At 38.1% G+C, this 15,167-nt stretch overlaps 1 protein-coding gene across 1 annotated transcript in view; it reads right to left on the reverse strand.

The window, feature by feature from the left end:
- Window positions 1-15,167, reverse strand: part of COL4A2 (collagen type IV alpha 2 chain) — a 281,040-nt gene that overhangs the window by 215,517 nt on the left and 50,356 nt on the right. Inside the window, exon 4 of the mRNA XM_082244771.1 lies at window positions 5,053-5,133. Coding sequence (XP_082100897.1) covers window positions 5,053-5,133 — 81 coding nt within the window. The remainder of the gene's footprint in view (window positions 1-5,052; window positions 5,134-15,167) is intronic.

A 15,167-nucleotide genomic window follows, 5' to 3' on the forward strand; every position in this document is an offset into this window, starting at 1 on the left:
ATCCTTCTATATATATCCAAATTGTATAAAATCTTCTTGATTACACTAAATAAATAAATACGTATATATTGATCAATAGAATAAAAATCATGTAATATTCTGATAATAATTTATGTAACCTATGCAATAAAAAAGTGCTTATGGTGATAATATCTTCTTTAAAACATTTTCAAGTGATATAAAACCATACTAATAATAAAGTGCTTGTGGTAATATTCAATAATTCAAAATTATATTCAGGTGATGTTCGTGAAATATAAAGGTGCTATGTGCCAATTATTAAAGTTTCCCAGTATTTTCTCAATGTAAATTAATCAAATAATTAATTAAAAAATTAAATAAACATATAATCCATATATTGTGTTCAAGCAACAATCCTCTTCAGATCCTGGAAAGAATATACCAGCACAACCCCCCCCCCACACATTTTGGGCCAAGGAGAGGAGAGGATATAAGAGCAGATCTAATAAATAGATCCAAAGGCACATTGCTAATAGCATTAAGGCGAGTGGTTAGCACACCTAGAAGTGTTGAGCACTGAAGATCACTTTATCGCCCCAGGTGTATAGGTGGAAGGAAGTACCTTTTAACTCTCTGAAGAGAATTATTGCTATCTGGACACTTGAACACAACATTTACAATGGATTCCATGTTTATTTAATTTTCTAATTAATTAATTTGATTAATTTACATTGAAAAAATTCTGGGGCACTTTAATAATTGGTACATAGCACCTTTATATTTCACTAACATCACCTGAATATAATTTTGAATTATTGAATATTACCACAAGCACTTTATTATTAGTATTGTTTTACATCACTTGAAAATGTTTTAAATAAGATATTATCACCATAAGCACTTTTTTATTGAGTAGGTTACATGAATTATTATCAGAATATTACATGATTTTTATTCCATTGATCAATATATACGTATTTATTTATTTAGTGTAATTTAGAAGATTTTATACAATTTGGATATATATAGAAGGATTTAATTGGATACACTGTTTTTGCACAAAGATCATTATAAGCACTTTATTATTTATTGATAATTAATTTTACATACTCATCTATATATATTGTGGTAGACTGTATATGATCAATATATATTTGGCACATAATTTCATTAGATACACGTTAAGTTTAATATTTATTTTGTCACATTTTATAATTTATTGACATTTATTACTGAGCCAAGATACTGTACATAACTCCCCTGAAGCGTGGTACTCCCCCCCCTTATTGAAATATCTTCTGTTTTTGACTTTTGAAAAAGTTTCAATACTTAACAATGTATGACATTAATTGACTTAGGTGTAGGGGCTCAATATGGAACTAAATGAGTGGCTTTTCTTTAAGAAGACATACATTTAAGCTGCTTTTGATGATCAAGAGATATACGTATAATAAAATTATTAAATTCTATGAACTAATATTATAAATATGTTTTATAAAACCAAATAACACTGTACTGCTATGACAATGTGTTCCAGCAAACTTTTAGTATTCGTCCACAGCTAGCCAAATGGGTCAGATTCTGGCTATGGGACAACCCACATGGTGACAATGTTTCATAGTAAAACTGAAATAACTTTTCTTTGGATAAAACTGAACAGAAAATGCAGATAGGCTACATGCACAGCAAAACGTATGTGAACTTACTAGCTTGCACCTAGTTAAGTAAGTGGGACAAGTCCTAAATACTACATCAATGACATTTCCTTTGTGATGTTTCTGTAATGTCATAATAAATTATACAAATGCATCCAATTCTCAGAAAAATTGTTTAGTTTAAAGAGGCAAACTATATTCTTGCCAAAAGTGGAGTCATTGAGGACAGAGACAAGGAGTAGATGTTGAGGCAGCAACATCCATACAAGAGTCTTCCTTATGAGAGATTTGACAGATTGTTTCCCACAGCCCTTAAGTTGAAAGAATATGTTCTTGGCTGGAACAAAACAGTTTGCAATGTCTCACAAATGTGCTTATTAGGCATGATTAGCTCTCTTCAGATACTTTGGGATTATTAAAGGCAAATTGGCCAATCATTTTGCAAGGGAATTTGCACTTTGCAAAGGATTTTTCCCTAGGCTTAGTAAATGTGAGGAAACTGTGCTGACTGAGTATCCTTTACAAAGTGAATTTTACCATGTTAACTAAGCTAAGGGAAATTCCCCCTGTAAGGTGATCAGTCCATTTTTTGATTGTACATCGACCCCTTTGTATCTCATTAGCTTTAAAGATTAATTACACTTTTGATGAGAAACAAAATCCTCCCCTTGTCAATTATATGCACTGAAAGCATTAAACACGCTTTTTAATCAGTCCTACTAGTTGCCATAAATATTGAAGCTTGCACATGGACTCTACTCACTTTTCAGCCACTTCTAACTTGCTGAGTGGAGCCACCTCCCTATAGTCACATGATCAGTCCCTGGGAACAGGAGGAACCTAATCATGTGTGCAGGAAATGACATTCCTAGCGGAATCTTCTACATTAATTGCACACTGCACAGTTGGTGGAAATCTAAAGGGAACTTGTGCAGAGACTGTACTATTCCATTGATGCATGTGCTTTATTAGCAGTCTATTTTCTGTTATCAGTAGGCATTGTGTCATTATTACCAATGATCTATTAATGCAGAGAGACAGGACACAGCTGGAGGAAGGCTGCACACCTCCTGATCAACTGCCAGATTTACCAGGAAATGCCGATATTGTTGGATAAATGCTAAAGCCTATCCTTTGCTACACAGTACAGTAATGGGATGCATTTTTCCTATTTTAGTCCTCTAGAAAATGATGTAACTTTATCCTGTTTGAAATGCATCACTCCGCAGTCAAACTTGCCAGGACTCAAACATGTCAAGTGTAACTAAAGGCAAAACATTCTTTTTTGGATAGAGCGGAAAGGGATTAGAACACCTGCCAGTTTTTTTTTTTTTTTGTGTCTGTACCCCTATTCAAGAGATTCACTCTCGCTATTTGTCCTGTTTACCATTATCATCGAAAGTGAAAGTAAAAAAAAATCCAAAATGTTGTGTTGACACCAGAACAGTAATGGAGGAGAAATCTTCCAATGGAGACACTAGTTCTGGTGACACCCCAAGGTTCCTCTCACTTCCTTTTTTGGCTATGGGACAGGAAGTGAAGTGAAATCACCTCTATGGGACACAGATAGCAAAAAACTGACTGGAGTTATAACCCCCCCCCCTTACTCTAAATATTTTTGCCTTTAGTTCTACTTAAAGTGTTAGAATCAAGTGTATAAATTAGGTGTCAGAGTCAGGAGTCAGCTTCATATGTCAGAGTATAGAGTCATTAGTCAGCACTGGGTGTCATAGTCAGTTAGTGTCAGATGTTAAAGTCACAAGTCAGCATAAGGTGTCAGAATCAGAAGCCAGTATGAGGTACCAGGAGTAGGGTGTCAGAGTTAATAGTCAGTGTTAGTTATCAGGATCATTTGATACCTACTTGTTACTCCTCCTCCTCTCTCCTTTGTTTACCCTCCCCTCTCTTTAGTTGTGTTTTGATGGTCCCCTAATATATCTCATTATAGGATATTAAAGCTCCACAGTTAAAATAGTCATAATTAAGAGCTCCCGTCTCTTAAGTGAAAATGAAATGTCAGCAGCTACAAAAACCGTAGCTGATGACTTTTAAAAAAGAGCTACTCACCTGTCCCATGATCCAGCGGTGTGCTCACCTCAGCCATTTTCTCCCTATTTCCTCTCTCACCGGCGCTGGCACCTTTACTTTGGGCACCTGGCTGAGACAGCTTGTGGCTTCACAGCTGGGTGCCCAGTGTGCATAAGCAAGCAAGGCTGCACACTGTGAATGGTCTTGCAGTCTTCTGGGACCTGTCATGTGTCCCAGAAGACTTTGGGAGGGAGGGGGGAAGGAGAACTTTACTTCCGATCACCTAGGTCAGTGATGCTGAACCTTGGCACCCCAGATGTTTTGGAACTACATTTCCCACGATGCTCATGCACTCTGCAGTGCAGTTGAGCATCATGGGAAATGTAGTTCCAAAACATCTGGAGTGCCAAGGTTTGCCATCACTGGCCTAGGTGGTCAGAGCGGACATGGGGGTGGGTAGGTACCTTCCAAAATCCCTAAAAAACCTTCCAAAAACCTCCTTCCCCCTCATTTCCAAAAGCTGGATTTCACAAACAGGAGGGGGGAGGAGGCCTTAAAGCGGAACTTCCCCATGTGGGTGGATCTCTGTTTTAATTAAACAAGCTGAAGTTAGAAGCTGATTGGCTACCATGCACAGCTAAACCAGATTTTGCACTCTTTGGTTTTAGTAAATCAACCCCAATATTGGGATTGAAGCTTCACCAAGCTTAATGGCATGCATTGGAAACTTTACAAAATAAGGTTGCAAAATGTAATGGAAGGTTTGATTGGGGCAAAAAACAAACTTATTACCTAACAATGACTCTTGACTTTGACACCTGACTCCTGTCTAGTGTATTAAAGTGAATTCTGTGTGGGATAAATATTTTTACGGTAGGTGCAAGCATGCTAACTAATATATAAGAGTTATTGTATATTTTGCTTCTCAAAAAGATCACTTACTCCTACAAACAATTACTTCATCTACTTTCTTGCAAGCATTGATAAGGGTCAGTATCTATTCCTGTACAAAGACTCTGGTCCATGAAGGACACAATCGTGTAAATCCCGATGCTCTTGACTTTGTACATTCAAGTATAATATGCTTAGGCACAATCACTTATTTGGAGAACAAGAACTAAATTTTAAAAAGAATAGTATTTTTTTATTTTTTTTTGCGAACTTAAACATTCGGTACTAATCAGAAATTTGATCACACAGACCTGCAAAGCTATACATCCGCTTCAATGCTTCTATTAAGCGCAAAATACTCCAGAAAAGGCAGCAAAGTATATTTTTTTTATTGATATGTTAGTTTTGACTGTCAGTGATCCTTCCCAAAAGGCACAATTACTATCACATTAAAGAAGAATCCCAAAGACTAAAATTCTTAGTGCAAGCTCAAAGAAAAATGACGATTGCTACTTACACGGCTGCCCTTCTCTGGAAAACACTGACATCCTTCACTGCAGTCTCTTCCACCACAGGGTCCAGTGTAAGACTTCCCACCCTAAGATCAAAAAGATAAATAATATTAATGAAGAGACAATGATGCGTACATTTTTGACAAATGTGTAGAAATCTGAAATCATTTTGGTATTTTCTATATATTTTTTTAAATTCTATTTAAATAAACATACATTAAAAGTAATAATTTTTCTTTTAAATGTATTTTCTTAAAGAAAGGACATAATTAAATGAATTATCTTAAAGTGTATAAAAACACTATTAATGAGCCTCTATTTCTAGCTCTCTTTTGGTCTGGTAAATATACCATTGGTTATGTTTTGTTATATTTGTTTCAGAAAAATACCCCTTTTTCATGGCAGAACTATCTTGTGTGTTTTACACAATTCCTGTAATTCCCAAAGAAAGTAAATCAGCCTTCCCATTTGGAATCTTCGAACTACAGAATGATTAAGTTTTATGTTGTAAAGATGAGAGAGCAGGTGGGTCTAAGTAGTTTAGCATGGTGAAATTGGGAAGAGCTGGCAGCACTCATTCCACAAAAAATGCTGTATGTAGTCAGCCCACAAAAGGACTTAGGTGCCGAATGCTTTTCTGGCAGGTCAACCCCTATTTTTCTGTACTTTCTGTAAATGTGGAAATATACATTTAGAGAATATCATTCAGAGATGTACTGCTTATGTTATATTTCCCCCTGACATACACTTTAAGGTTAATTCCATCAAACAATTTGAGTTTGGGGGGGTTAAAATGAGATTGGAATATATAATTCCAAGCACTTCTTGCTCCAATCATTTTGTAGTAAAGTGTTACTAAACCCAGCACCCTGCATTCACTATATCTGGCCTCTCACAGTACACAGGACATTGAAATGCAATTATTTTAGTAAATATATACTGCACAATATCTTTTCTTATCAGCAATATACAGCAGTCTTGAGACTTCTATCAGTGTCTGGGTAAACCATGTAGGAGGAGTTTACATTCTCCTCTGACTATCCTATGAGGTTGCAGGACCCGTGACCCTCTGTCTGGACAGTGCTGATTGTCCCTGTGCTGATCACATGCACTCTCCCAAGAAAATATAAGCTCTCTAGCAATACACACCAAACTGAGCATGTGCAGAGTCCCCCTAAGGCTTTGTTCTATCAGGAGATGGTTTGGGGACTGTGGAAGAAGGGGAGGATCAGAGAAGACAGGATCAAAAAGCCTTTTTACACAATGTGGAGGATTAACCCCACAGTGAGTATAACAAGCATGCTTTACTGCATATACAGATTGATTTTTAGTAACACTTTCATTGCTGGTCCACTTAAGCTAAAGGAAAAATCTCTTATAGCTAATAATGTCTGGGCTTAGTAGAACACAGATGGGTGATTTACTAAAACTTGAGAGTGCATAATCGGGTGTAGCTCTGCATAGAAACCAATTTGTTTCCAGGTTTTTTTTGTCAAAGCTTAAGTGAACAAGCTGAACTTATAAGATGACTGTCTACCATGCACAGCTGTACCAGATTTTGCTCTCTCCAGTTTTAGTAAATCAACCCCAGTGTGGATTAGTGGAAACAGGCGGGTTTATTGATATTATTGCCCTATAGAGTTTTTTTTCTTTGCTGCTGCACATAATAAACAACCAATAACTAAATGAATGAGTATTTTGTCATGCTATGTAAATGTCCGTGGGACATATTTTTTAGAAATATCATCAATTACCATGTAATTAGATAGCTAAGCCTATATTTATAATAATGATACTAGCAGGAATATACCTAGGGCAGTAGGGTTACATGCACACTACATCTCAAAGAAGCTCAAAGAAATGGCTCCTACAGGCTTTTAAGCTTTTTTGAGCTCTCACTTTTTCTGCCTGGAAACTCCCCTCCATGTTAGTCAATGTGTCCATGCACACTATGCCTTTTTTTTACCCCCCCCCCCCCCCCCAAACATGCTTTTTCGAGAGGAGCTTTTGAACAGAAAACACGCCTAAGTGCCCAAAAACATTCAAAAGGGCGTGAAAAAACCCCACAAAAAAAGCATGAAAAAGCTCAAGGGGGATAGAAAACACAAAAAAAATAAATAAAAAAATGAGCTGAGACGATGTTTTGTGAAAAAAAAACAAAAAAAAAATGCTTATGCTCAACAAAACTCAAAGAATCTCAATAATAAAAATTAGCAAAAGAGCCCCAAAAAAATTCACAAGCTTCTTAAAGCTGAAATAAAAGCTCAAATGCCTGTAATAGCAGCTTTTCTTTTCTTTTTTTTTTTTGCAGTGTGCAGGAGTAATAGGTGGTGTTCTAATGATGTATTTTGTTTCCTTCCTCATAGTTCAGAGAGGACATGACGACATCTTTGGTTTCTCTTGTTTGGTGCTCTACATAACAGTGCACAGGTATTCAGGTGTGCCTAGGGCAACGTGGTACAACCCTGCTAAAAATGTGCTTATTCAGTTAAAAATAACACGTTCAAATTAGTTCAACTGTAACTTCAGAAGTAATGGTAATTTGGATGCAGTGTTTATAAAAGTTTCAACATGATGTAACACATGCGTTCCGAGGACCACATATTGTTTATTCTGCAGCTTCAAATTTTTTTTCAGATTCATTTCTCTAAATTAACTGTACAATAATAGATGAAAATTACATTTGTTTTCCATACTGTATCTTTATTTTGATAACTCTTCATCATCTAACATGTTTTAACCATTTCCGGACCGCCCACCGTGTATTTGACGTTAAATACCGGAGTTATGGTAGCAGATAGCTGCCATAACCACAGAATTTTCATACAGGGCGGGCGGTCCCTTTAACATAAAAGTGGTCCCAGCGGCAGAATCGCCACGGGATCACTTTTATGGGCGGCGGGAGAGGTGCCCACCTCCCTCCCGCCGCTTTCCGATCGTTTTCCCTGCTTACCAGAGCCGTCGGTAGCAGGAAAAATGATCAAATTCCCTCTCCTAATGGGCAGGAAGTCGAGTGTGGGCAAGATGGCCCCCACTCCACTCTATGCCCTTGGAGGACCGGATTGACACCAAACGTCACTTTTGCTCAACAGCCTTAAAGGGCCAATTTTTTTTTTTAAGACTTTTTTTTTTTTTGCTTTTAGGTGTAAATGTGAGATCTGAGGTCTTTTTGACCCCAGGTCTCACATTAAAGAGGACCTGTCCTGTTTATTTCTATTACAAAGGATGTTCACTTTCCTTGTAATAGGAATAAAAGTGATAAAAAAAATAAAAATAAAATAAAAATGTTTTAAGGGACAGTGTAAAAATAAAATAAAGTAACATAAATAAGGAGAAAAAAAAATGAAAGCACCCTGTTCCTTCCGAACTTGCGTACAGAAGCAAACACATACGCAAGTTGCGCCCACGTATGTAAACAATGTTTAAACTGCACATGTGAGGTATCTCCTCGATCGTTAGAGCGAGGGCAATAATTTTAGCCCTAGACCTTCTCTGTAACTCCAAACTGGCAACCTGTAGAAGTGGAAAGCATTGCCTATGGAGATTTTTAAGTACCAAAATTTGTCGCCATTCCACAAGCATGCACAATTTTAAAGCATGACATGTTAGGTATCTATTTACTCAGTGTAACATTATCTTTGACATTATAGAAAAAAAATTGGGCTAATTTTTTATTTTTAAATTCAAAAAAGTGTATTCCAAAAAACAAATTGTGTTTGTAAGACCGCTGCGCAAATACAGTGCGATCTCTATTTTATTCTAGGGTCTCTGCAAAATAAAAAAAATAAAACATATATATATATATATATATATATATATATATATAATTTGGGGGTTCTAAGTAATTTTTTAGTAAAAAATACTGATTTTAACTCAGATAAAGGCTGGGTCCTTAAGTGGCTAAATCCCTATTTTTTAGGAGTTACTACAATTAAAGTGACACTAAACTATATTCTTAGGCTGACCATAGACGAGTAATTTTTTTTTCATTCAACCAACCTGATTACCCCTTCCACACACCCAATGTGGTTGGGGGAATCTTCCCTGCTGTGCTATTGTATTGTGACAGCAGGGAGACTTTCCTGCCATCAGAATACACTGATCAGTGCTGCTATCTATAGCTGGTGGCGTTGATTGAGTGGCAAACATCTGACAGGGAGGTTGTAAAGAAGTTGATCAGTAGATTGACTTTTCTACAACCACCCTGTCCAAACTTTTGGATTACAATTTGGCCAGCCCCTGCGGAACTGGCAGAAGTTTGATATATGTATGGCCAGCTTTATTCTCCAAAAATAATCCATACACATCCACTACTCAAAGTGATAATAAACCCTTACATAAGCCCACTGAAGTCACTAGCCTGTGTGATGCACAGTGATTAAGTAAATCCTCCTTCATGGGCTGTACCTGTTTATCTGCAGCCCTCTCTCCTCTACAGCCCTTTACAGTACACAGATAAAAGGGCATTTTTCAGCTTGCAGGAGGCAGGGGGGGATTTGATTTCACACACTGCACAGGGCAGAGAGGAGAATGAAGTGTAATCTGAAACCTGAGTGGAGGGAATAGACATACTCCCCCCTCTCTACACAGTCTCATAGGGAAACATGCACAGCTGAGGCTGTCTCCATAGATTGACTGGTGTCTGGAAAAACTGTCAAAAGATTCATGCAGATAGCAGAGGGAGAAGAGAGGAGACCAAATCCACATTCAGTGCTAAAGATTGAAGCTACTACACACTATATTCAGATATGCACTGTTAATTTTATATTTCAGGGGATTACAACCACTTTGATGGCCCTGTAATCTATATTTCATGAATTTGTTTCCTACTGTGTTTTTTGCCTCCTTGTAACATCCTCTGCGAGCTTCTGAACCTTTCCTTTTTCTCTCTCACTTCCATTTGTTTGGAACGAGCTGTACATTTTAGTTGTGGTCATGTGTGCTGCTATATGAACACTGCAAATCTCATAGTTCTTAGTCCCTAGACCATCTCGGGAGCACCCTTAGAGAGGGTGGCCATCTTTCTGCATATAGTGAAACCATGGAGAATGAACATAACCACCCTTAAACAGGAAGTTAGATCACAGTAGCAAAAATGTCAGAGCCACGAAAGAATAAAATAGAGAAGTGGCCCCATGGGATTGCCACCACTAACACCTATTTGTTTTATAAATACATTTTTCTCTTAATAGAGGGCTATGATGATTATTAAGTACATGTCTCTCTATGGCTGATTTGCTGTATCTTTCTGTTTTGTGATTGCTAGAACATTTACCTCAGCTGCTGAGCACTGGATTGGTGACAAATCTTTTGGTGGGAAACATCTAGACAATGAATGTTACCTTTTACTTCTATCCTCTCCTGTCACTGGGTGGAGACAGCACATACCTCAGGTCTGTCAGCTGGACTCACCTCTGGATTCTCCTCAGCCTTCCTTCTGGATCTTTTGACCTTCTCTCCTACCCTCCCTCCCCCTTTGTTATTTCTCCTCCTCGGGGTCCACCTTTATGTGGGTAATGTTGCCCACTTTGTGGGTGGACAGTGGTTGGTATGCTGTTATTGGTATAAGATATTGCTGCTTGAGTCTGCGGTTAACTGCGGTTCTGCTTGGTATTAAAAGTTAAAGTTAATTTCATAATTAACCTCTTCATGCTGAAAGACAGCTACAGCGTGGGCCTAAATTGCTGGGAGGGTGTCCATTTACTTCTCCTATGCATGAGCTGCCTGCGCGCTCCCTCCCGGTCCCGGCCCTTTACCACATGATAAGCTGTCAGCCAATAACAGCTGATCACGTGATGTAAACAGAGCAGCTAATCGGCTTTTTTTCCCCCCTCATGCTGACAGCTTTACTTCCGGCCTTTGAGGGTCTTAGAGATGGCTGGGGACCATCTACTCTACGGCCAGCTCTATGGTAAACTTCTGCCACTGGCTCATTCATTCTCTGGCTGGCCGATCGAAGGGATGAGCTGGGAGAAGCACCAGAGGGCGGCTTGTTTGCTTTTACAGGGCTGCCGCCTAAACAGCCACTATGAGGACTTTTACTTTGCAAGGAATCGCAGAAAAAAGATATCTGAATGATGCCCGCAGCTGCGTGTACTGTGTACTAATGATCAGATTATCATACAATCTCTTCGAAAGCTGTATTTTTTTAATGGTTATCTGACCGTGTGTACAGGCCTTAAGAGACAGACAAAGACCTAAAGGGTAAGGCCAGAACAGCAGTGCTGAATCTGTAAGCCAGGAGCCTGAATGTAATTTGGTTTTGGATGGAATACCCCTGTGAGGAAAACTTTGTTTGAACTTTCTTTTAAAAAAATTGGACAAGAAAAGCCCTAAAAAAGAAGAAAAAGCAAGTTGCTTTGTCCTTAAAAGCTCAACCATTTGATGTTAGTTCTCACTTCTTATTATTATGCCAAATTCATAATACAATTCTCTCCCCTGTTTCCAGTATGTCCAGGTATCTCCTACTCTGTCCACTTCTAGGCGATTCCAGTCTATCCTGCCTTAAGCTAACAACTGAATCTTTTATTTCCCCATCAGCTTATTCTCCACAGTTATTAACTTTTGTTCCACTTTACCCTCCCTATTAGATTGTAAGCTCTCAGAAGCAGGGCTATCATAACTCTCTTGTATTGAATTGTATTGAATTGTATTGTTACTGTATGGTCTCCCTTTACATAGTATAGCGCTGCCGAAACTGTTGGAGCGATATAAATCCTGTATAAAAATAATGGATGTACTTGGGTATATTCTGATGCTTGCATAAACATGAGTATAGTGTACAGGCATATGTACAAGATAGAATATTTTTAGGCTATGAGTGCAAAGCACTCTGGTATTGGAGTAGGTGGGGATGGATGTGACCATTTCTTCTTCTCCAATCACATTGCATTTATTGAAAAGAATGCAAGAATTTTTAAGAACAGCGTAGACTCTGAAAGAGCGCTCAACAGTGATCAATGTACTGAGTGTGCTTCAGCCAGGAACTACCAGACTGAGCACTGGACATTCGGCACCGTCAGGAGCCTACGGGCCGAGTAAAAGTAAGATATGTAACAAACACTGCAGCAGCCAGAGATGGGTCACACATCAATACAGCCTTTTTTTTTACTGCACAAATGGCCAAAAACAAAAATTGAGCATGGTGGCCCTCTCCAGTCTCCTGATTATCATTAAAGTTGCTCATCAGGATAAAGAACCCACAGCTCCAGGCCAGAACTATATCCAACAAAAGGGGGGATGTTGCAACAGTGTTGGAGCTTATTTGTGGAGGAGGCTGGGTATAGGTGGAGGGATCTGTCCACCCCTATTCACATATATAAATGGGATAAAGGTGGAAGCTTGGAAGATGGTAGAGGATTGGGCCAAGCTCGGCTTTTGCATGAAAAGTCACAATTTCCATATACCTTCACCTGTCTATAGCTTTGGATCTGCTGACCATTTGGGCATGCCGCTTTCACAGAAGGAAACATCTGCTTATACATCGATTAACATATGGCCAGTTTAAGCTGCTAATGTTAATCACAGGTTTTATTTTAAATCTAAATTTAAGGTGTCTATTGAGAACAGAAAGTTAGGATGATTCATGGTTAAATACTGATTCATTAGACTCGCCAAACAACACATTTAAGTGAAAAATGTCACCTTTATATTTGTGAACTGAGAATTTTGATGGGAACATTATTATGAAATAAAACAACAAAGTTAAAATAACCAATCAATATAGTGAATTGACCATTTAGGGATACTGTAGGTTATTTTTTTAACTGACATTTCATTTTAACCTCTGACATTTACAACGCATATACTAAACATGACCAAACTAACACAATTAAAATTACACAAGAAAAGTAGAAAGCATGTCTAGACTTTTGTTTCATACTCTGCATGCAAGAATGATCTATTGTCTTTTGCTCACTTTTAATACAATGTTTGAATTCAAGGTACAAAGATATCTTGAAGGCACGTTTAATGTAGTTCCCCTTGTACTGTCATCCGGACGATACATTTTGTTCTAGTATACGGAATAGAAAATGCCTTTTGACTATAAATAGTGTGATCCTAACAGTGCACGTAAATAGGAATCTTCATATCATACATATTTCTTTACATCTCTTTGCCTTTTAACATCTAAAGTATTTCCCAAATATTATTTTTCTGATGGATCAGAGGAAGGTGTGTAAATAAATGTAAAGAGCATTGATGCATACATATTTTGCTGTAATTTAGCAATGCATTTTGCTTTAATTTCATGGCTACTTTTTGCAAATTTAAAATTTTCCTCTTGCTACTTACTGTATTAATTTATTAAAGCAGAACAACAGCCACAAATAACAAGATAAAATGAATATCCCATAAAACATTAAAAAAAACCCAAAAAACAAAACTAGCCTTTGATGCAATATTCACTTTCAGGCTCGGTTCACACTTCTGCGTGTGCCGGGTTCGCATGTCATGTCGGAGCGCACTGCTCCGACATGACATGCGATCAGCTGTGCGGTGCGAGTTTAGCCATACAGTTTGTATGGCTAAATTCGCACCGCACCCGCAGCAAAGACGCACAGGAGGCATTTTTGCTGCCGCATCAGGATCGGATCGCACAGCGGTTCACACTTGTGCGATCCCATCCTGTGCGAACTGCACGATCGCACTGCGATATGCGATCAAACTGGGGGTGTCGTTAAGATTACATTGACACCCCCAGCGGATCGCATATGGCAGTGTGAACTGCCGGGGGTGCGTGTGCGATGCGGGAACAGGCTGCGAATTCGCAGCCTTCCCGCATCGCAATAGTGTGAACCGAGCCTCAATCCAGAATTTTCCCGCACAGTAATTTTTCTTCCACTAGGTGTTCTCAGTCTGATGACAAGCATCATTCAACCCACTTCCTCTGCGACCAGGTCATCCTAGACCTGCCTCAACCTGTGACTAGACAGCAGCACAGGGATACGCTCATCTCTTTGTCACTCTTGTTTATTCTCCTATCAGCATGCTTCTTGTCATGAACTGATTGGCTCCTTGCTCTGCTTTCCCCTCTCAAACTCCAGCCCTAATGTACAGGGAATGCAAAAGGCTGATACCAGGTCAATATCACGTAATTTTACTGCTTGCATTTAAAATTACATTTAATGATATATTAAATCATTAAGTGTCATTGTCCAAAGAGGTTGGACTTAATAACAACTGGAGAGTGGATACTTCTGGACCTACTGTTGACAGGTCTTATTTGTACACTGAGTTATTGAGGGATGTTGACAAATACATGTCAGTAAGGATTTATCTATATATGTAGAAGGCAGAAGGCACACATTCACCACATATAAACTATTTGCAAACAGAAAGTGTCGTTAAAGAGTTCTAGAATATTCAATAAAGCAGTGCAAAGCAATGATATTTCTGGAGTCAGACAAGTAAAAGACTTGAACACTGATGTATTGATTAGGGTTGCTTGTTTAGGATGCCCATAAAAACAAATGATTTGATATGGGTAAGGCAACAATGGTAGGGGACTTTATGGAACAAAACTCTAGTACCCTTTATTACCGCAAACACACATTATTAGAAAAGTACTATTTTAGGTTTTTGTTTGCTCTACTTATGGTTTGTGCAGTTAGTATCCAAATAAAAATGTATGTACTGTTTATAAATTCATTCTACAATTCTCACCTAGTGTTTCTACAGGGTTGATTTACTAAAACTTGAGAGTGCAAACTCTAGGGAAACTGTGCATGGTAGTTGACCAGCTTCTAACTTCAGCTGGTTCAATTAAGCTTTGACAAAAAAACCTTGAAGCTTATTGGTTTCTAAGTAGAACTGTATCAGATTTTGCACGCTCCAGTTCTAGTAAATCAACCCCTATGCCTTCCTGGTCTGGTTAAGGACTTGGCAACCATCTCAGATACAAAATCACTCTTAAGCCTGTTATTTTACTAAGCAAGAAAGGCTGTTATTTTTAAACTAGAACTATAGGCAAAACTTTTTTTTATTGCAATTGTCTTTATTAGGACTTTAGAACACAATAACAGAAATAAACAAAACAAAAAGTAAACTGTTGTGAAGACAATGCTGAGACAATAGAACAGGGCATAAAGAAATATTGTTATCACTTAAATACATCCAG

The sequence above is a fragment of the Pelophylax lessonae genome (genome assembly GCF_965119305.1).
Source record: "Pelophylax lessonae genome assembly, chromosome: 2".
Taxonomy (NCBI): domain Eukaryota; kingdom Metazoa; phylum Chordata; class Amphibia; order Anura; family Ranidae; genus Pelophylax; species Pelophylax lessonae.